The sequence below is a fragment of the Eurypyga helias genome, unplaced genomic scaffold (assembly GCF_000690775.1).
Source record: "Eurypyga helias isolate BGI_N326 unplaced genomic scaffold, ASM69077v1 scaffold19430, whole genome shotgun sequence".
NCBI classification, from domain to species: domain Eukaryota; kingdom Metazoa; phylum Chordata; class Aves; order Eurypygiformes; family Eurypygidae; genus Eurypyga; species Eurypyga helias.
In genome coordinates, this window is record NW_010226486.1 from 14,664 (window position 1) to 37,305 (window position 22,642).

At 53.0% G+C, this 22,642-nt stretch overlaps 1 protein-coding gene across 1 annotated transcript in view; it reads left to right on the top strand.

The window, feature by feature from the left end:
- LTBP2 (latent transforming growth factor beta binding protein 2) overlaps positions 1–22,642 on the top strand; it is a gene marked incomplete at both ends in the record, with an annotated part of 55,771 nt that overhangs the window by 8,217 nt on the left and 24,912 nt on the right. The window contains 5 exons of the mRNA XM_010153366.1: positions 15,824–16,005; positions 17,318–17,488; positions 19,068–19,268; positions 19,633–19,901; positions 21,419–21,521. Coding sequence (XP_010151668.1) covers positions 15,824–16,005; positions 17,318–17,488; positions 19,068–19,268; positions 19,633–19,901; positions 21,419–21,521 — 926 coding nt within the window. The remainder of the gene's footprint in view (positions 1–15,823; positions 16,006–17,317; positions 17,489–19,067; positions 19,269–19,632; positions 19,902–21,418; positions 21,522–22,642) is intronic.

A 22,642-nucleotide genomic window follows, 5' to 3' on the forward strand; every position in this document is an offset into this window, starting at 1 on the left:
CTTGCACTGGGGTAGGTGCTCTTCTGGCCCCTGAGTAACTTGGCTCAATAAAAAATTAAGACATCACAATTAAGGGTAATTTTCTGCCACTTCATTGTGCTAAATTGACTTACTGAAAGATTAAATGAGGTCCAGAAGGATTGGACAGGATCGTAAGGTTAGCGCTGTGGGGGGAGGAAAGGGGTGGACTACCCTTTTGGTGGAAGCCACTTATTAGGTTGGTTATTCATCTTGTGACACTGTACGCTCAGACTTGTCTGAGCTTGGAGCCTGCTTCTTGCAGTTACAACATCATCTGTTTCTGTGCTACCACTGAAGTAATTTATGTGCTTCTGTGTCAGGCTTTCTCCAGACAATTGGGCTGTAGCAGCAAAAGCAGTAAGCATATTGGCTTTTGCAGAATGAGGTACATCTTGCTCATATTTGCAAGTACGAGGTTCTTAGGCACTGCAGACTCGGGGTGACCGTCACTGGAGTTCAGGTCACTGTCAAGCCTGGGGGAATAGCTTGTGTTTTCCAGTCCTTGGTCTCCCCCTGGATAAGGCTGGGTTGGTTGTACTGTGACTTTTTCTACTGAGCCTAGCATGTTCACACAGCAGCTGGCTCGCTTGTCTGATTTGTTGCTAAGGAAGAGGTGGGTTTCTCAGTGGACAGACGACACTGGTGGTTCCAGGTCAGTGGTTGTGAGAAGACTCTGAGATCCAGGACAAAAAACCCGGCCCCAGCCTCCCTGCACATTTGCAGGGCTAACAAGGAGGACTTGCACAAGAGTGGGAGCTTATAGACCTCTGAGCCTCATCTTGCTATGCCAAGGCAGGAAATCAACCCTCACATGAGTGAACTTGCTTTCTCCTTTAGTTTATTTGTGTGTGTATTGGCTTTATTTGTGTTTGTTTGTACAGAGGTAGGAATCAGAAGCTCTGGTCATGCACTAGAACAATGCTGTATTAGATGCTGTATAAGCATGCAACAAACCCCAGGAATCCTCCCCAGAGACCTGCTAGCTAAGCAGAGATGGAGTTGATTTTGATTTCAATGTGTTCTGAAGAGAGTCTTCAGAGAGAGTGAGGAGACCAGCCTCCCAGGTTATTGAGGAACTGCCTAGTCCCCCCTTGCCTGAGTGGTGGGTCTACTTTAAAATGATTTCTTACCTTCAGCTAGTTGGACTTGCTGCTTATGATGAGTGCTGGTTCTCGATGGAGAGTAGACTGCTCTGGAGTTAGGAAGTCTTTGGAAGTCTGGAGGAACCTATAAAGCCTTGGTGACAAGCATGACCAGGCAGCGGCCTGTTTTCATGGCCCTGTTTCTGACAGATGTGCTCAGGCTCTCCACAGTTCATGCCTGGAAGCAGAAGCAATGATGCCTTCTGTGGCTTCCCTGCCAGGAAGGCATGACTGTGACAGCAGGAGGTAAGTTGGTCAGACTTCTGCCCTCAGCCCCAGTGAGAAGTAGCAGCATCTTGAGCAACAGGGCTGTACCATCATATGCAACTGATTGTACTGTGAAGGTTAGCAAATGGATCTGCAGGCATTCCCAAGCTAGCTGTCACAGATCTGTTTCTGGGCATGCTGGCAGTCCTGGGAAGATGGGGACATGGACATGAGCCTGAGCATCGTGCTGGGCACAGGTGTCAGTGCTGCCATGTTACACGTAGCCACCAGTGCCTCTGTTTGGAGAGGTACCGGGGAACAATCACGGCATCCTTGGCTTGCCCGTATGGTGCACATCATCTTTTCTTCCTGGGACTAAGGAAGGCATACCCAGCCTTATCTGAGTTCAGCACTTGCCTGGGGGAGGCCTAGGAGAAGGCAGCTCTGGGTTTACTTTGCTGACACCAGAGCTGGGTGATGTCCAACAGTTCTCCTCTTAAAATACAGGCTGAGCAATGAGTAGCACTGCCTAAGTCCCTTCGGCACTGATGTCCCTCCAGCTCAGCTGAGATTCGGAGCCGGGCATCCGAGGGGGCCTGTGAGGACTTGTTAGCTACTGCAGAAGCCGGGAGGCACTGGTGCTGTGCTGCTTGGAACAGGGAGTGCTCTGGAGAGCAAAATCCTGGGGGTGTTAGAGGCCCTCCCGGCATGGACTAGCTGAAAATCCTCCCTCTTCTTGATCTCAGCCTGAATCTCTGCCCAGAGAAGCAAAGCCCCGACGGACGATTGTGCGGGTGGAACTGCACCTCAGCCCAGAAGCCGAGCTAAATGGAAACAGCTTTGTTTTCCTAAGGCTGGAGTATCAGCAGAATTCCTGTTTATTTAGCATGGAGTGGAAAGGGCTTGCACCCCTGCCCCTCACCATCAGGATCGCTGGCCAGGTGCCTCTGACACCAGGTAGTGTGCAAGGAGGGTCCTGCCACTGCCACCCGAGAAGGTTCCTCCCATGGGAGTGATGGGAATCCTTAACCAGCATCTACACAAGGGAACCGTGCTGCCCGGATGGATGTGTGTGCTGGACGCGGGCTGCCTGGGGAGCAAGGCATCCTTCCTCTGCACGGAAGAGACAACTGGGACCTGCAGAGCATTTTCCCAGCAAGAGAAAAGGACACAGCTGTGGTATAAGGTGCTGAGACAACTGTGCAGACAGCTTAATGCAGCTAAGCTCTTGAGGGCAGGGAGCTTCCTCTGGGAGGGCTCTGTTTAGGCAAGGCCGTTGCTGGGAGTTGCCTGGTGTTTTCAGGATGGGAAAGTAAGAAGGGTGAGTTGTGACATGCCCGCCCCACGGACTCCTGATCTCAGAGCCTCCTCTCCAGCACTCTGGAGGAGACATCTCCTCCCTTCCTGATGAGAGGAAGGGCTACAGGCAGCCCTTGAGGAGCTGTGGCAAGTGCTTCTGGCCTGGGGACACCAGGAACCTGATGCCAGTAGCGAGGCTCTGCCAAAATCTCTGTTCTCTCTCCTGGAAGCGAAGGGCAAGAACAGCAAGAAGCAAGCAGAAGGCAGGATCTAGCATAGTCGTGTGCAGAGGAGAGTGGAGCCCGTGTGTGGACATAAACTCTCCACCCTGGGGCAGTCGCTCGCAACATGACATTGAGAACTGTGGCTTGGCAAGATCAGCTTGATTAGCTTCTTGTCACTGAGGACTAGCGGATAAAACAGATTGCTTGCTTTTTAAAGATGCTGCTCCAAACAGAGACAGATTTGTTTTAATCCTTAAAGCAGGGTCTGGAGCCTCCTCTCTTGCCAGCTTTGAACTTTCCATGTTTATGGGGAAAACGGGAGCTTTCTTACTGCCGTACTTGGGTTGCTGCTGAGTGTCCAGGACTGTTTGTCCACAATAGGTGTAGTGCTGGGAGGAAGTCTGTATTAGCCACACACCTACTGATCACACCTCCTGCTCTCTGCTCACTTATCACCGTCACTCACTTTACATTTACGAGGGTTGCAATTTATTAATACCCAAATAGCAGAGAAAATAAAAGCTGACCTGGGCTGAGAAGTGTAAGTGCATTCCCATGGCACAGGCTGTGGCAAGTTTCCTACTTTGCTTGGGATGGGACCAGCCCGGGAGATCTGTAGCATGTGACATTGAATTCCTGGAGTAAAACACTGGTGCCAACCTTGCCTTCCACCACTGCAGCATGTTTATACATATTTTCTCAGTGCAGATAAGCCCTAATTGCATCTTTCTAAGGTGTTTTCCTTTGGCAATATAGTTTTCACAAGGTGACCAAGCATTTATGTTCCTTGATCCAGAGCCAACTTCACTAGATATCTGAGACCTTGTTAAAAAATTGAAACTAAAAAGCCAGTGCCAGTCCGTGTGAGAATATGTGAAAAGAGATTCCACTCAGGGCAATGAGATCTCCATAAGCTCCAGGTCTCGGCCCCTCTCCTGCTTTGACATAGTGGAAAGCCCTTGGCAAGCTGGCTGGGAAGCCTAAAGGAAAAACTCAAGCTACTCAAGAGGAGCGTAAATGTCATTTTTCTTATATCAAAATACTTCTATTTTTAAATTACATGATATACCTTCTCTAGCCTGGCACCAGATACAGTTGCTCTACTTTCTAGTGTTTTAAAGCTGTCAGCACCGTTCTGGTTTATGTGTTTTATGTATTTACTTTCTAGGGGGTTGCACATGCTGCAGAGCAGCAGGAGGATAGCTGGCTTTTCAGGCTCCTTTTAAACTCCAAATATGGTCTTTACATTAGGCCTGGTTCTTCTGCACCTCCTTGGGAGCCATTCCTATAGCTTCATTCAGCCTCTAGGCTTTGGGAGAAAAGGTTCAAATGCACTCTTCCTTCTAACTGAAAGAAAGAATGCTGCTACTGTCAGCTCAGTCTGAAGCTACATGCGAGAGAGCCGGGTGCAGGGCAAATGCATTGTACATGTGGTAGGTGAGGTAGTACAGAAAATCCAGTTTATAGCCTATTTTATATACTATTCATATATCATCTGGGACGTTTATGACAATACAATTTATATAGCAGTTGTATAAAAAAGAAAGATGTTAGTAGTGTACTAAGGCCACATGATCAAATGCTGGAGAGTTTTTCCCTAATGCCTGAATTAGGATTGTCATCCAGCTTGCTTTCAGCTCCCTTGTGCATATGGATTACGCTGCAGTTTCTCATACCTGATCGTCTGCTGCCTTATTTGGTTTAAGCTGGTACTTAAGCAAAATCAAAGCTGTTTTCTTTGGTTTCAAGTGTTTTCCATAAATCACCAAGTGCTGGCGGGACACAAGGGATGAATTGAAGCTGATTTGGTACGAGGAGCAGTTGAAAGGGAGATGCAGAGGTCCCCATATAAAATACACTCGTTCTCCTCTGCTTTCTTCAGAGCACCCTGAGAAGTGCTGCCCTCGGTGGGATTGGTACCCAGCTCTTGGCACCAACCCATTTTTGTCTCACTTGGAGGGTCTCTTCAGGGACATGCATAAACTAAACATACAGGCAGAAACAAAAAAGGGATTCAGGCTGGAAAAATATTATCTGTCACAGCTGAAGGGAAAAAATCCTCCACAGGAGGAAGAGATCTGGAAGAAGGAGAGGCTGAGATTTTGCAGAGTAGGAGTGAACAGCAAATTAGGCAGCAGAGAGTAATGCAGTGTGCCTGCGTACGAGAGACTGACAGCGCTTAGGGCTTTGGGGGTGAAAGACCCGAGTCACATGGACTTTTTTCCTGTGCACCCTGGGGTCCTTGCACTGAGTCAAGGTATTCTTTATTGCCAGAAAGTATCTTGACAAATTGGAAGGAATTCTGAGAACTACAAAAGGAGGGAGGGAGCCGAGGGGAATGGTTAACAGACCCACATCTGCAAAACTGCGCCAGAGGAGCATGAGGAGCATACTCAGAGGCTGAGGCTATCTGGATGGGGCAGACAGGGTGTATTAGATTGCCTGTAGCTTTGGCAGGGTGGCCGTGCTAATTTTTTCAGCTATGAGGCTTTCTGCAACAGCAAAGCGCCAAACTCTTCCCAGAGATTTAATGACAGGTTGATAATGACACTGGAGCTCTGCCTCCTCCATTGCTTTGGAGCTGCTCTGCTGAGGAGCTAGAGCCCAAGTGCTGCCAGGGTGGGTGCAGCCTTTCTGCCTGCTCGGAGCCCTTCCCACCATGGAAGCCACGAAACCTGCTTCTCCCTGCTGGTCTTCGGTGTGGATACTGAAGGCCATGTGGGAGAGTTGTGAGAGCAGATTCATGGTCATGGTGCCCCTGGAAGCACTGGCTTTGCCAGCCGGCATCATGCCTACATGGCCAGGAGCGCTCCTGGTCCCCAGCCAGGTTCTAGTCTTCTGCCTACTGAGCAACTGGAGGGATGGAGCCAGTGCAGTGAAGAGCAATACAGAATAAAATCAGCAGGATGCTCATTCCCTGATCCTTGGCAGGACTGAGACTTCGGGAGTGGGCAGCAAAGTGTCATATCCCAACACAGCTCTCCCAGCTGGAGTGCTGCGAGCCGAGCTGGAGAATCCCATGTGTGGCAGGGGATGGAGAGATATGAGGAGACCTAACTACATCAAGCTAATAGATCCAAAGGCCAGGCATCCTGCCAGGTGTTCAGCCATTCTTTTACATTAAAATATGTGTTAGTTCCACAGTGTTCACAGGATGAGTGAGAGACTTCCCAGCACCTACTGCTGTAGGTGAAGAGCCTCCCCTTCTCCAGATGAGAGGACTACACACATCTCCTCCCTACCCTCTTGCTCTCATGCCCTCTGCATGCACGTGCAGCCGCAAGCTCTTCACCCCGCTCACGCCTGGGATGAGAGAGGCTTAGCCTGCCCTCTGTGTCCCATGTAAAGTGAGGGGCAGGCAGCTGGCTCCCCCCACTCCCCAGGGCATGTGTGGGCACAAGTATGAATAGGCTAAAGAGCTTTTTCCAGGGCTTTGAAGTTGGCAGCCTGGTGGAGGGGGTGAGCGTTGCCAGTCAACAAGATGGAAATGAAACTCAAGAGTGTTTGTTTTCTCTCAGCTATACGGGGGAGATGAGTGACCTCCCCACAGCCGGCGGCGAGCTTTGGCAAACGCCTCTGCAGCAGGTTTCATCAGACGGGGGCCCAGTCCTCCTCTCACAGCTGTGGTGTCTTATAGAGACAGAGCGCCCTTTGGGATGGAGGTCTTGGTGTGCTTGTGGGCACAAGGGCAGGTTGCTGTGTGGTCCTCTCCTCTTGCATGCCTCTGCCCTACATACAGGTCCTTCCCCTGCCAGGCAGGACCTTGCTGCTCACTGTGGTGCTGGAGGGCACAGAGAGGAGGAGCGGGGCAGTGGAGGCATTCTCATGGACAGTGGCGGTGGTGTGGGGTGGTCACGTTGCATGGTGACCCAGCTCTCCAACTGTGCCAGCATCTTACGCCCAGTTCTGTAGTAGTGCAAAAGCTGTGGCCGTGGGGCGATGCCTGCAGTAAGAAGAGGGCACTGATGGAGCCCTTCATGTGACAGCAGCTGTTAGAACATTTCTGGATGGGTCTCTTCTCACCAAGGCGTGAGAGCGACTGCGCGATTGTGTCTGGCAGCAGTACCATGCCCATAGATTGTGCTGCTGAACACCGGCCCCTGCATGCAGGTGGGGGAGCCAACTGCACCATTTTTCTCACTACTTCAGCCCAAAAGAGCGTGCAGCTGAGCAGGGGAGAGAACAGCTGCATGGCTGCCCATCTCGCCTGCTGCTCATCTCACATGCCATACGCCAGCCTGTGTGGTTCTGCCAGAGGGGCGGTCGCCTGGCCTCCCTCTCCATCTAAATCCCTGTTTTAGTCTACGGAGTGTGCAAGGTTTGGCCCAGACGTGGCATTTGTAATCGAGTAGCCTGGCCTGGTTCCTCTGCTGGAAGCTCCACTTGATGCTCAGAGCGGTTGCAGGCTGCATTTTGATTTTTCTGGGAGGCATTGGCCTGCATTTCAGCTCTGGAGACAGGCAGATTGCAAACAGCTCTTCATCACACTTGGCATTTGGAAAGCATGGTTCTGGCCACTTTACGGGTCAGCACTAAGGTCTGATGGATCCAACTAGGAGCATGATCTGCTGCTCCTGGTGACAGCCTGGTGCTGTGCCCTTGTGCAGGGCACATTTCTGAAGCCTCGCTGGGCCAGGCAGGTGCTGTTCCCATGCTTGGAGAGCTGGACTGTTTCCCGGGAGTCAGTTGCTCACTCCCTAATACATGAGAGCAAAGAAGAGCACTCGCAGAGTGGCAGGTGGCACGTGTGGTGAGGGAAGGGCATTTAATGTCAGCAGAGCACTGTGTGGAGATGTGTGAGCAGCCTCCTTGGCTAAAGAGCAAATTAGACCCCCAGGGACTGGTTAAAGAGAACCTGTTCACTATCTATGTGCTTATAAAGGTTCATTTACGTGGTGTCTGGCAACTCCTGAGCAGATAAAAATAACATTCATAGTCCATCTCCCTCCCCCTCTTTGTTTTCATTCACTCCATGGTGGGCTGGGAGCCAGCTCGGGTGGTCCTACAGGACCGGCACTGCTTTGGGGGCCAGGGGAAGGAAGGTGGTGATGGTGGAGGGACTGAGCTTGGTGGCATGGGGCAGACACCTGGTGCCTTTGCCGTCCCATGGACTTCCACATCTGTTGCTGCGGTTTGTTGTGACAGATCCAGAGAAACCCCAGCCAGCTACCAGCGTGTACGTCAAGCAGAGCAGGGATCTGGAGCTTCCACTGCAAGATGGCACAGGGGAGAGCCCAAAACGAGAGCCATGTGGGCTCTGTGACAGAGTGACATGACTCCCAGGCACGTGCCAGTGGCACTGAGTGTGCGTGAGAGACAGGCAGCCTGACACCTGTTCCTGCCTGTGCAGCCCTGCTTTGGCAGTGCTTTTTGCACCCAAGGCAGAGGGTGTTGTCAGTGGCTTCTCTAGCCACAGGAGTTCTTGGGGTCCCGCAGGGGAGGAAGGATTTGGGTGACTCCCTTCAGCTAGCCCCATGGCCTGACTGTGCGTGAGCTGTGCCCATGGCGCTGCGAGGCAGACATGCAAGGGGAAGCCTTGGCAGTGGAGATCGGTTGTGGTAAGCAATAGGGTTGCCCATCACCTTCTTGTCCCTGTGATGGTCCAGGTGCCTGGTGTGCCATCTGGCATGAGATTTGGCTGCAGGTGAATCAGGCACAATGGCACCCAGATGGTCATTCTGTGGCCTTTATGGTACGCAGGTCCTGCTTGGCTCAGTCAGGAAGGTCTCCTGGCCAGGAGGACTTCCCTTGCCTTCCACCAGACCCTGGGGAGCAGAGGGGTTTGGGCTTCGGTGTCTCCCTCACTGGCACAGGGTGTTCCAGGGCTGGAGGTGGCCACAGGAGGGACAGTGGGAAGCGGGCACATTTCAGAGCTATCTCTGCTGCTCCTGTGGATAACAACCCGAGCCAGGATTTATGGATATAATGTGGGTGGGCTTGAAGTCAGGTGCCTTGTGTGGTGTGGTTTTCCCCTTCCTCCTCACAAAGCTGTCTTCCTTGTCAGCATGTTTGTGAGCTAATTGACAATAAACTCGAGTGCTCTCTGAGCAATGCCTCCCCTGTGCTCCGGGGCCTGGAGCCTGAGCCATGAACCCTGTCTGCCTGCTGAGGAACCTGTTCAGAGTCCAGGAAAGGGGAAGTTTCTGGTCTGCGGTCAATTTGCTGCTTTCCAAGGCTGGCTGTTTCCCTCTCCCCCTGTAGACACAGACACTGGCGTTGAGGCTGCCCATTCTTCTTTGATGCTTTAGTGGAAAATCAGCAACTGCTGAGCATTACATAGAGGGAAGTGAATCACTGAATTTTGGTCCCTGTGGCCCCAAGCAGGGAGGGCACCTAGCCAAAGGGACAGGCGGACGGACAAGACAGACACCGAGTATATTGTTCAGCGTTTAAAAACCAGGAGAGAACCCGCCTGTTGTCCTGGCAGGTTATCAGGGGCTGAGCATGACTCAGCCCCTGTCTTGGCTGAGCCTTCCCGCCTCGGAGCCGTGCACAGGCTGGAGGAGCTGGGGTGGACTTACAAGTGCTGCAGCAGCTCCCCTCCATGGGACCCTTCTCCCAGTCCCGCTGGCAGCCCGTGGCCTCTCCCGGTGGCTGGTGGCAGCAGTATGTCCCAGGCAGCAGGCTGGTTGTAGATGGAGAGATGGAGCTTCTTGAGCTCAGACCCTGGGATGGGAGTTCCGGGACTCTGGGAAAATGGTTGCTTCTCTGAGGGTCTTGTGCCTTCAGTTTTGTTTTGGCCAGTGTCATCCCACGCTGTTGTTGCCCTCCTGGGAATTGCTCCTTAGGTCCTACAGTCTCCACTGTCTCTCCCTGATGCTCTGCAGGGAGCAGATTTGTTTCCAGCTGGAAGAGCCAGCCCTTGCCTTGCCTGGGGTGAGCACCCCTCCCTGCTGACCGCACTGTCCAGGATTCACTCTCTCCACAGTGCCTTGGGCCATCCACCCTGCCCTGGTCAGTCAGGCTGGGGAGAGGGCGAGGCAGGCTGGATGAAAAGCCAGGAATACTCCTGTGGCACTTGGCTCTGCGTTTCCTTTACGCAATGCAAAAAACACCGTTTCCCAGCTCGCTAGTGATCTGGCCAAAGTCAGCAGTTTGATGAAGAGCCACCGATAGAAGCTAAATCCAGGAAAGACTGAGGTGTTGCTCCTGGGGAGTGGGAAGTGCTTTGAAGAGTTTGCCACCTTTGCCTCCAGCCCCAAGGAGGATGCCTGGTCTCAGTGACCACTGAGACAAACCACATGTACCCACCTGGATTCCCTGTGGCTTTTTCTTACCCAGAGAACCACGATCATCAAAAGTGATCAGAGATTTGGGAAATGCTTTCTATATACAGTGGGTTAGAAAAAACGTTGTCATCTGGACCCTGTGGCCTCAACGATTTGGACTTGATTATTGTGATTCTGTGTACCTTGTCTTGAAATTGCAGGCTTTAAAAAAGCCTGTGGTTGGTTCAGAAAACAGCGGTGCTCATGTTCGTCTGTGTGGTTGCTGGGAGCCTGCCAGCTCAGTACCGCTCACCTCCTCTGGGCAGGGAACAGGCATCTTGCTGGTTCACCTGGGACTGGGCAGGAGAACCATCTTATTCGGGGAATACAACACTGTTGTACCTTCTCTGGCCTGCTCTCTCTAAAGTAAATATAGAGCAGAGCTTAACCGGTAACAAAACCTATTTAAAGTGTTTAGGCATGGTTAAAGGTGCAGTGGTAGGTGTGCAGTTGCTAGATGTCATACAGGTGTCATTTAGACCCTGCAGGAATGTGTAGCACTAGAATGTAAGGGAGTAGGTCTCCCTTGGTCCTCCTGACTTCTGGCATATGTCCTCAGGGGCTTATGGGGAGTTCAGGTCCTCGACCCACACCTCAGAAGAGGGCAGCTGCAAGTATTTGTTGGGCAGAGTTGAACTGTTGTAGATACAAGTCACTCTGTCTGCACAGCTCCCTCTCATCCTGAATCTCCTTTAATTTTGATTAGCACCTAATACCTATAGGAGTGAAACTTTCCATGTGCTGGTGACTGAGGTCTCTCAGTCGGTGACCTTTCAGGTGTCAGCCTGGTAGAGATCAGCAGGAGCACATACATCCATGCTTCTGGAAGGAGAACACTGCTCCCTCTACCTTCCCTCCTTGATCTGTGTTTCCTCTGGACCACTGCTGCTGTTAGCCAGACGCCGCAGAGGTGGGCACCCCAGGACATCCCAGAAGGAGAAGTGCCCTAGGAATCTGCACACTGTTTCTGTCCCACAGGCTGTGCCTGACACAGAGAAAGCTGTCAGCAGCTCTGATGGATTAAGAGCAGGGAAACCAGCTGCTTGGCAGGCGGTCGCCTATGAAGGAAGAGACCACTGCCTCTTTGCAGAGATCTGTGCTGGCCATGTGCCTGGCTGGAAGAGTGGAAGTGAGTAATACTGCACGGAGGGAGGCTGTAAGACTGAATGAGTGTGAAGCCCTGGGACTTTAAATGTCCCAGAATGTAGTCCTTGAGGTCCCGACCTCCTCTGCCTCCTCAATGCCTCTCCCCTGAGCAACTGAAGGCATGGAAAGTGGTAGCACAAGCTGCACACTCTGCTGCTCTGGAGCTGCCCCTTCTGTTTTGCATCCTTGCTCTTACCCTTAGGACAGCCACACCACAGAGGCGACTCCTGGCAATGCAGATCCCTGGAAAGCAGACAAGTTCTGACCGTATATGTATGAAGATCCACCAGATGGATAGGGGTTGCTAATGCCTTCTGGCTAGGTCTGTGCTGATGTGGTGAGCTCATGTCCATTCCCTGAGACCCTTCAAGCAAGCCAGTCCCCATCTGCCCAGCGTGGACTGACTGAAGGTTTGGAGGGGAGAAACTCTGTTTTGTATTCCTTGACCATGAGCCAGCTGCTTGGGGATGGATTTGGACCGTCAAACTGAGATGGAAAGATGCCCTTCGCCATTGATTTCTGTGGCCCGGGGTAGGAGGGAGTTACTCAACTCAGTCTGCAAATCCCAGAGCTCATCTGCCTAGAATAGAACCAAATAAACAAATTAATTCAAAGCAAATCTGCCTCCCCTCGCTGCAACACACACTGGAATGCTTTGCCAACAGGATCGCCAACAGGATCCCAGTAGGAAGGCTTTTCCTCAAGTGTTGCAAGGCATGAAGTAATGTTCCTCCTCCGTTTTTCCTTTGTGAAGTAGGCACTGACCCTTGCAGTAAGCACATATAATCCACTTTTCTTTGTAACTGAAATGCTAATTATTATTTTATTTAAAGCCATTCGTATGCTGGGTTTTTTTGGTGGGTTTCTGGGGTTTTTTTTACAGAATCTGGTGATCCTGGGAATGACAGGCATTGTCTGTAAAGCCAAGGTGTGGAATTCCTTCAGGCAGGCAGTGGGTAGAGCCCAGCCAAGCCTTGCTACTTGCATGTAGCATGCTCCCTTCCTCAAGGATGGATACGATGTCAGTATTTTCAAGCACAGGAGCTGATATTTCCCTGTCTTATGTCACTGGTTGCCTTCACCCAGTGACTCCAAAACTCAGAGCTGAGGTTGTCCTCAAGTGACTAGCACTAGGACAGTGAGTGTTTCTGGGCTGGGCAACTCTCACCTCTTTTGCTTGGGGTGCTTCAATCTAGGCAGGAAAAGACCTTGGAACCCCAGCCATGTTCACTCATAGGAATGTTCTTGGAGTCTCTCACCAGAGATCAGAGAACAACTGTGCCTGATCTTCCAGGGCTTGGTAGCTCTCACCTAGCATCCCTAGAGCACCATACGGCTTTTCCTTTGTCACCAACAAAACTGGCAGTAGCACACCGGGTAAGAAAGCAGCAGGTACCAGGCACCAGAAGCTCCTCACTGGCAGCAGGAGGAAGTGTGTGGGCAGGTCATGCCTGGCCACCATGGCCATCAGAGGTAGGTGGTACTCTGCAGAATCTCAGGAGAGCTTCTGAAAGAGGCTGGCAGGGACCAAGGTAGGACTGAAATTAAAGTTCACTTCTCTACAATTATTCTGGTTAGCCTTGCTGACTACTGAAAAACAAGCACTGTTTGCTGTCCTCATCTCAGTTTAGATCTTGATTTTAACCAGGCAACAAATATTTTTATCAGCAGGTAATAATTTTGTCATCCATCTGTGCTCTTTGACCAATCCCACTTGCTCTGTCTCCACCCCTGAATGAGCTGTAGCCAGACTCCACTCCAAACAGTGTGTGAAGCTGCAAAGCTGGGTGTCTGCCCAGCAGCACGGGTTACCTGCATTACTTCTCAGGACTCCTGTTCATGCCTCTTCCCCACAGCTCAGCCACTCAGTTTCAAGGTTTTCCTGCATTAGAAACAATTAGGTAATGAGTATCTGGGCTGGAGACTTCTGTCTCTGGGATAAAATCGTTCATTCTTGTATTCCTACAGCTCAAGGCCAGAAACAATCAATAAATCAATAGATAATCTAAAATTGCCTCCAGGACAGCGCAGATTATACATCTTTATTCAGTTATATTTGCACTGTTCCAGTGATATCTCATCTCCCAGCAGCACGCTTTCCTCTCCTGAAGCGATGGTATCGGGTGTTGGGGAATCCACGACTGGGGTGTTTTTTGCAGCAGGAGAACAGCTGTACTGCTGCGGGTGAGCATGGAGTTTAGTAGGGAATCATTCGGCTTCGGTTTTCACATGTTGTTTCACGGTTTGCCTTTCTTGGTTAGATTACAAAGCTCTTTACACCCGGTGTTTTGTTCCTGTGGAGAAACCTGTGCCCTCTAATCAGAGCACCTCTTCATCTTTTTGCTAAATTGAAGAGATCGAATACTTTAGGTTTCTTACAGAAAGGCATTTTCACCAGCCCTCAAATTACTTTTGTCATGTTTTTTCTTGTATCCTCTCCAGTTTTTCAGCATCCGTTAGAAGATGTGACATATTCCACATCAGAACTAGATGTGATGTTTGGGCATACATACTCCCTGCTGCGATGAGGATGTGTAGCGAGGCAAAAATACCTCCCTGTTCCTGCAGTGTTTCACTGCCCTGATGTCAGAACACTGAACTGACAGTTCATATTTAATTGCTTGTCATTACCCCCGAAATCTTTTCAGAATTGCTGGTTTCCAGGGTTGTCTCCTTCTATCTGCAGCTGCTGCCTGCATTCCTTCTTCCTCGAAGTGTAATGCTGCATTTGGCGCTATTAAAATCCCATATTGCTTGGATGGATTTGCCCTCCCTGGTGATCCAAACTGCTCTGTGTGATTGCTCTGTTCTCATCACGATACACCACATTGCAAATTTTTGTGTCAGCAGCACACATTATCAATGTCGATCGTATGTTTATTTCGAAATAAAAATATTTATTTCCAGATGAAATCCTTGAATCGTGCCAGGCCTTGTACTGATCACCCTGGAACCCATCTAATTCCCTCCCCAGCGACAACTGCTTCTTGTGTTCTGTCACACAGCCAGTTTGTTATTCATTTCACATGTGCGTGATTGACATCGTACTGCCCTGTTTATTTTTTTATCGGAACAGCACGGGCTCCCAGCCTGTCGGTGTGCGTGTATGTAATTCCAGTGAATGGTGCAAAGGGACTCCTTTGTCTAGAGTGGTTCTCCACATACCCCATTGACTTGACCTCACTCCTGTATTCTTTTCCTTTAGCTCCCAGTTAATTCTGTTCGTCATCTTTTCCATTCTGTTGTTCGGGGCTGATTTCGGGCTTGTTGGCTGACAGTTACCTTGAGCATCGCACTTGACCAGTTTGAATACCGGTGCGGCGTTAGCTCCCTTTCCATCCCCCCAAATCTTACCGTTATTCCAAGCTATCCAAGCCAGGAATATCAGTGAGCCAGAGCTGCTGTCAGCCAACTCTCATTAGGTCATCCAGTCCTGTTGGATTTAGAGACACCTCCCCTGTGCCAACTGTGACAGGGAAAATGGTGACAACCATAAAGTGGGATGGACACCTCTGGGCACTTTGGTGGGACAGAGCTAGTTTGCCCCAGCCTTTCGGTCAGAGATGGAGGTGGTGGATGGGGTGTGCAGAAGACCTGTCGGTGCTTAAGTTCATTTGCAGAGGAATCCAAGGCATGGACTTTCAAAGATACTCAGGGGCATATGGGTAGCCAACCTGGTTTGGCCCCTGGTGTGCTGCAGCCTTTGTCCTTGCAGGTGGTGCAGGCGAGAGTGAGGGAGGCATTTGCTGTTAAGCACGGGGCACTTTTTTGGAGGCTTAGTGCTTCCAGTCGGTAAAAGGGAACAGGAGCAAGTGCAGAAGAGCAAGATGGGCTGTGCCGTCGGTTTAACGCAAAGAGCTCTGCCCAGTGGTGTACATGGCTTTAGCAGAGTGTAAGAAGTGTGACCTTGCGAGCTGGATGGCTTCCCCATGCCTAGTCCCCGGAAAACACCAAAAACCATAAATGCAGCTACTACAGAAAGTTGTAACTGCACTTACAGGAGTGAGTTCTTGGTCATTTTCTCTTGTTTGTGACTCTTATGGGTCAGGTTGTGTTTATTTGCTTGGCTTGGGTTCTCTTCTGCCTGCCTCACTGGTTTTTCAGTGCCCGTTCGGGACTGGGAAGGCAGGTCCTGAGTGAGGTCTCGTCATAAGAACACTGTTCATGTTTGCTGGGGAAGGACATGGTGGGGCAAGGAGCAGCCCTTGGGTGTGATGGACAGACAGAGGTGCTGCAAGGCAGCCGGGCTGTCCCTGTGGTGGGGCAGCCTGATGTGGTGGTACGGGGAGGATGTCTTGGTGAGGCTCAGGGCATGGGGCATGGTCCCTGGAATGAAAAGGTGCCATGGTGATGACTGAAGGCAGGTGAGGAATGGGACCTGCTCAGACAGGCACAGCTGCGTCCAGCTCAGGCAGCTCGGCATTGACGCTTGCCACACAGCATCCTGGTGGACAGGCACCATGAGCCAGCACAGTTACTCGTGAAGGAGTATCGGTTCACTTTTTCTCTTCCACAGGACTCAGAGCAGAATTGGCTCTCCTGTCTCCCCGCAGCACACAGGGCCATCACGGACTGTCCGGCGCTACCCAGCCAGCAATGGCCAACTCACCTCTAATGCACTCCCCAACGGGAATGGACACGAGCAGAGCAGCTCTGGGCCATACACCGTTTCCCAGGAGCACACCTTGTCCGCAAGGGGTAAGGCCTCCAGGGCTGCCACTCTTTTGGGGCTTCTTGTTGGGGTGACCAGAGGAGGGGCTCTGGTGTGACTGAGGATCCCCAAGGAACCCTGGACTCCCAGGACTGTGCTGCTGGGTGAGATGGAACGGGAAGGTCAGCATGGGCATTGCTGGGCTTGGTGAAGAAAGAGATCCTCCGAAGGAGGACAGATCAGAGGAGCAGGATGCTGATGGCAGGAGAGAGGAGACGGGGGGATGACAGATGCCTCCCAGGGCTGTTGAACATCACTCCAGCATGCTGCCCTGAAGGGGGATTGCCTCAGTCTGTAGGAGTGGTGTCTCCCAACTTCCTCCTCAGTCTGAGCGGTCCTCAAGGTCAGATTGCGCAACCAGCCTCTAGTTCTTCCCTTTGGCTGCCCGCTTGGTGCCTTCTGACATGAGCAGGGTTCAGGCCAGGCTGCCAGGACATGCGGTTGCAGAGGCAGAGCCTCAGCAGCTCCCCAGCTAGGACAGATGCAAGTTGTCTCCTGCAGCTTGGCTCCCCCTGAAGCCGTGGTTCCCCAAGGAGGCACCATGTGGCACCTCAGCCCTTATGAGTGGGGCTGTGAGCCTGATGGAAGCTGTAATCTGAAAGCGGGGATTGGAATGGGGGGAGCTGGCGGTGAGCACGCGAAGGGGGGCACCCACAAACAGCTGTCTCGCTGGGCAGGGATGGAGGGCTATAGTATCAAGCCAGCTGGTTCATAGTTACACAATCGTTCGGCCTGTTGCCCTTTTTCCACAAGCCCCCAAGAGCTCTGAGTGCCATATCCCCCCATATCTAGTGTGAGGGTGGTGAGGGAGCAGGAGGGGACCGCAGGTGATCGCAGGAGGTCGGAGGATGCTTGCAAGGAAACAACAGTTTTTCTCAAACCCTGATGCTCTTTTTTGATGGATACCAGTGTGGCTGTTCATGTGGGAAGCCTTCCAGTGGTTTAAGGGCAGCCAGTCCCCCGGCTACTGACATGGCTTGAGAAAGAATAGTGTCTAAAGCAGAAGAACGCTCTATACTGGAGTCAGTGCATGTGTGTCGCTTCACAGGGGGTTATGCCACACCAGCTGAGCAGGCAGAGCATGCTGCTGGCCATTTTTCATGTGTTGGCAAACCCTCACTGATGCTGTAGCAGAGGGCAGGCTGGGCTGGAGTGAGCAAGGGGCAAGGAGAGACACTTCCCCGGGGAGGGACACAGACCCCCCTTGCTCTGGGAATGCTTTGGAGCTTGAGCTGCGAATTACCAACTCCCTGGCCTGGAGATGCTGTTTTCACTTAGCACTATCCTTTTCTTTCATAGGGGCCAACCTGACAGAGAAGATTAGGAAGATAAAAATCGTCTTCACACCCACCATCTGCAGACAGACGTGCTGGAGCGGGCGCTGCTACAACAGCTGCGAGAAAGGAGACACCACCACTCTCTACAGCCAAGGGGGGCATGACCACGATCCCAAGTCTGGCTTCCGCATCTGTGAGCACCCCGAGGCCCCTGGCCCATCTTCTTGCCTGCTCCCCCACTCTCCTCCTTCTGTCCCTCCTGCCTCTACAGGCTGAGGGCTTGGGCTATTAAGGGGATGGGAAGAGATGGTCCTCTCCCAGTGCCTAGGAAGATGTCTTTGGGGCTTACTCTGTCTCTGGGGGAGGAAGACAGACCTTGCCTCATTGCTGTCTTTTCTGGGCAAGCAACTTCTGTTCCATCCCACCCCAGGTAGGGGGGATGTGTGTGTTTGAGTCAGGCCTGCAGCCAAGCCTCGCCACCTCCTCCTCAGAGCCAGCTCATTGCTTTCGTTGGCATTCAGTCTTGGGGCTGACTTTCATCACCTAATTTCCTCCTGTTCTCTCTTTTCACTCACGTGGCAGCCAGGAGAGCTGGCTGCAGGTTGCAAGCTGTTCCTATAAACAGGGCTGCTGGAACCTCTGCTCGCCTTTCAGAGCTGCTGGGATTGCTCCCCAGATCACTGGGATGCCCAGCTGTGGGTTGGGCACATCCTCTTGGAGCCAGTTGGTGGGAGTAGCCTGCAGGACCCTGGTGGAACTCGTCCTCTGAAAGCCTTTGTGACTCACAAGTTCTTCTAACACTGAGAGAGCGGGAGGTCTGGCTGTTGTGGACGCTGGCTGATATGGGGTTCATGGGAATTTCTGCCTAGACCCCAGTCCAATGATGTGTCTCCTCCTCCCTAAACTGGTCGCTGAACGTGAGTGAATGAACTTGGAGCAGGGCGGGAGCTCATCCCCTGGGATGAACATAACAAACCATCCTGGGATGTGCAGCGTCACAATGAAATGAGTCAGGATGATTTGTCAGGAAATCCCGTGCCTTGCCCCAGTGCCGCTCACACTGACAGACACTCTGGGTTGCTCCAAGCATCTGATGAGGCCAGAGAAGACGTGACTTTGGTTTCATCTGTGGATGCTTTTTCTGAGCCTGTGCAGATGAATCGCTCCCAATTCTTTTGTCCTACTCCATGCTTCTCCCACTTGACCTGCTGGCAGGGCCAGGACTGGCTGGGAGACAGGCTCTGAGGACGTGGTGCTCTGCCTGTTCTCTCCTTCTACCTCTCCCATCCCTGCTGAGCTCCCTTCTGGGCTGGGAGTCAAAACCTTGCCAAGTGAGGAGGGGGCGATGCAGAAGAGAAGGAATTGTGCTGACTCGGCCACGTGTGGCTGCTGTAGCCCCTGCCCCACTCTGAGGGATCCTGCTGTACCGGCACCCCTACCTTGGCCCTTGGGGGCTGTCCCGCTGGGCATGAGTGCACCAGGCTGGGTGGCCCCAGGGCCCAAGAGTTGGCTTATCATCTTCAACCCATGACTCCAACCCTAATCAGGGCTCAGGCAGGGGGATCCCAACTTCGCCCACTTCCTGCTGGACAGTGATGCACAGCAGAAACCCCAGGCTGCTTCCAAGTTGCAAGTGCTGACCCCAGCCCAGTGTTGGGCCACCATGGGGCTAGTGCTGGCCCAGACCCAGCTGCCTGGCCTCCACCAGCCATCCCTTGGCTAGAGGCAGTGTCTCAGTTTCTCTGCTAAGCAGACCTCTCTTTGCCTTGCAGACTTCTGCCAGATCCCCTGCCTGAATGGAGGGCGCTGCGTGGGCCGGGATGAGTGCTGGTGCCCCTCCAACTCCACGGGGAAGTTTTGCCACCTGCCAGCTCCCTCTCTGGAAAAGAAGCAAGGAGGGAGAGCCCCGAAGACCTCGGCCAGCAGTTCCATGAAGCAATCCACTTACACCCTGCCCTTGTCCAACCAGCTAGGTGAGCATGGCGGGGGGCTCCAGGCCCCATATTTCCCTCATATTTCTGGGTCCTCCTACTTGGGTGCTCCTCAGAGCTTCATTAACAGGGCCAAGGAGGCTACTATCTCCTAATGCTCGCGTTTTCGGGCCAGGTTTTTAGAAAAGTGGTTTCCTTAGTTTCTGAAGGGTTCAGGTTGCTGGGGAAAGTTTTTGGTAGGTTTGTTCTGGTTTGGGGTCAGAGAAGAATTTTCTCTTAGATGCAATCTTTTCCTGGTGGGGTCAGTCTATCTCTCCTCCTTTGTGACTTTGTTGATGACAAGATGCTCTTTGGGTGCCAGACTGTTGCCAGATCATCACAACAGTGGTATAACCTCATCTTCCAGCTTCCCTAAACCCTTCCCTGGTGAATGTCCATATCAACCACCCTCCAGAAGCCACCGTGCAGATTCACCAGGTGGCCAGGGTGCGGGGCGACACTGAGGTGTCGGAAGAGAACAGCGTGGAGGCAGTGCTGGTCCCTCAGCTGGCTGCCGTGCCCTGGTACACCTATGCTCATGGGAATGGGAACAGCATTGCTGCAGAGAGCGACCGGCAGCAGCAGAGAGCCCCAGGGCTGCTGGGGAGGTGCTTTCGGGAGGCTCTTCATGGGCAGGTAAGGGGTCACCCATCAAGAGTGGAGCATGTGTGTGTGTATATACATTTCTTGTTCTGGGGTAAGGCTGTGTTGGCTTATGGAGCAGAGAGGGTGGCCATTCATGGCTTTAAGCTGTTCAGTGTCAGCGTGGGCATCATCCAGGTCCCACAGGCACGGGCAGCGATGTCTTGTTTTGGCCCAAGTTTTGGCCCAAGAGGGAGACCTCGCTGCCTTGCCCTGACCAGGCTGTGCCCTGGGGCAGCACAGCCCAGACTTGATGGCTTTCACATGCAGTCTCGTTTAAAAAGGGTGCCCTATTTATAGTAACATTTACAGCCACGCTCTGCGATGATTGTAGGAAACGTATAAAACATAGGAAAATTCCTTTCCCTCTCAGACAATAAATGAAAGTCTGATTTCCATGGAACGAAGCCTTCCTGGGCAGCTCGGTCAGGGCTTGGGAAGCGAATGCACGTGAGGGGCTTCCTCACCCCTGTCCCGCAGTCATCATAACTTCTTATTTTGTCTTTCCCCATATGTTTCTCTTATGTCACTGGAAAAGCATCAGAGATTTTTGGCACCCATAGGAACACCTGTGAGCTCCCCCGGAGCAGCTCGTGCTCAGGGAGACCCCCGGTTGGGCAGCCTGGGACTTGGCCCCCTCCCCACTGTTCCCCAGCCCTTTCTGGGGGCCTGCTTCTGGTTCCCATCCCATCCTTCAGTCATTTCCATCCAAGCCGTTCCTAGCAGGATGCATTCTCAGCCATTCCCTAGTGCAAAAATAAATGAGATCAGGCCCAGGGGCTGGAAAAGCCCCACTCTTCTATGGGGAGATGGTGACTCTCTGCCCCTGAGAGCAGGTTATGATGCTCGTGGATGCCCGGAGAGGCTGTGGGAGGTGCTCTGAGGGAACGGCGGGGGGGACTGGGACCCAGCCAGTGTGATGCCGTGCGCGAGAGAGGGTGAGGAGCCCGGCGGGGAGCACTCACCTCTCCCCGCTGAGCCACAGCCGAGCCGGTATGCGAGTGCTGGGCAGGCGGCCATGCTGCCTGGACAGGGGCCAGCTCCCGCCTGTGGGCCGCTCTGCTCTAAGGGGAAAGCCTGTAATCCAGAGGGCCTAGCTGGGGGGGCGAGGGGGGCGGGAAAGGGAGACTCATTAACCAGAGGAAAGTGCCTGACCGCAAGCTCCCCACTGGGCTGGAGTGGTGCACCCATTTTGCTGGCTAATCAGCCAGGCACGGCGGGGCCGATCCCAGGGCTTTGCTGGGTGATATCATCTCTGGTTCATCTCCTGCTCCGTTTGATGTCCCCTTCCCCTCCAAGGGGTGCAGTTGAGGGAGTCTCATGTTTTTCTGTCTGCACAACTATTTACTGTCTTAAATTGCATCCCCGGTCCCGCCGTGTCCTGATGGGGAGCTGTGCTGGGAGGGCTATGCCAGCTTCTGACCCCAGGCCATCGACCCCCGTGCTGGCTCTGTCGCTGCCGCGCCAGCCAGCCACAGCATCTGGCTGATCCTCTGGTCCTCTCTCCGCAGTGCACCAACCCCCTGCCAGGGCTGACCAAGCTGGAGGACTGCTGTGGCAGCGTGGGGCTCTTCTGGGGTGCAGACCGGTGCCTGGCCTGTCCCCCTCGGCCAGGTGAGTGCTATAGCTGAGGAGACATGGAGCCATGGGTCCCCTGCTGCGTGGCTCTCCTTTGCCCAAGGCCCCCAGGGACGGGTGGCATGTCCGAGGTGATGTATGGGGCCATGCCTGCTCATTCCTCTGCTGCCCCGAGGAGTGCTCTGCTTTGGGTGCTGGCCCCAGGCTTAGCTGTTTCTCCCCAGACTGCCCCTGCAAAACCCTGATGTGTCTGGTGGTTCCTGCCATGCCAGCCCCACTTGGAGGGGGAAACGGGGAAAGAACGTCCATGATCTTAGGAGGTGCAGTTCTAGATCGGTGGAGGAGGCTGCAGACTTGGCCCTATAGAGTTACGGGCTTGCTCTGGGCCCAACACGGGCTTGGCAGGGCCTCTGGAAATAACACTACATCAAACAATTGGCAGGAGCACACCCGGGGTCCGTTCCAGGGGCATGGGCGTCCAGCCCCATTTCTGCTGCGCTTGGGAGCCGGACAGACTGATCCAGCGGGAGACGGGGATTCCTCGGCCGCTTTGCTCAGGGTACTGCGTGACAGGCACAGCCTCTCACGCCACGGCGCCATCCTGTGTGCTGGTGGAGAGGCCGTGCTGAAGGACTCCTGGCTGGGGGGAGGCAGCCCCACCGACTCAGTGGCTTCCAGCAGCCAGTGCTGAGCGGGTCTGGTGCAGGGCAAGGTGTATGGGTCTCGTGCAGTGTGGACAGGGTGCTGCTCACCTCTCTGCTGCCTGCCTGCCCCCCTTCATCAGTGTCTGGCTGCCCCTTCACCTGCCTTCACTGGATCGAAGGAGTAAAGTAAACAGACTCCATGGTCCAGGAGACTTTGACCCCTGAGGAGAGCGGATGTGTCCGAGGTGGCAGGTTTTGCGCAAGCCGGTGTGGTGCTGGTGCATTCTAGCTCTGCCCAGAGGCTCTCCTGCTCGCTCGCACGCACTCCCCAAAGCTTTTTGCATCTCCTTGTCCTCCCTCAATTCGGTACCTCCTCAGCCAGGAGTAGGGCTGAGCCAAATTCCTCGCAATCACAGACGAGGTTGTCAGCATCCTGGAACCCAGCGCAGATCTGGGGAGCTCTGAGTGCTGTCATCTTCCCGCTGCGTTCGGCTCTGCTGCAGCCCCAGGCCA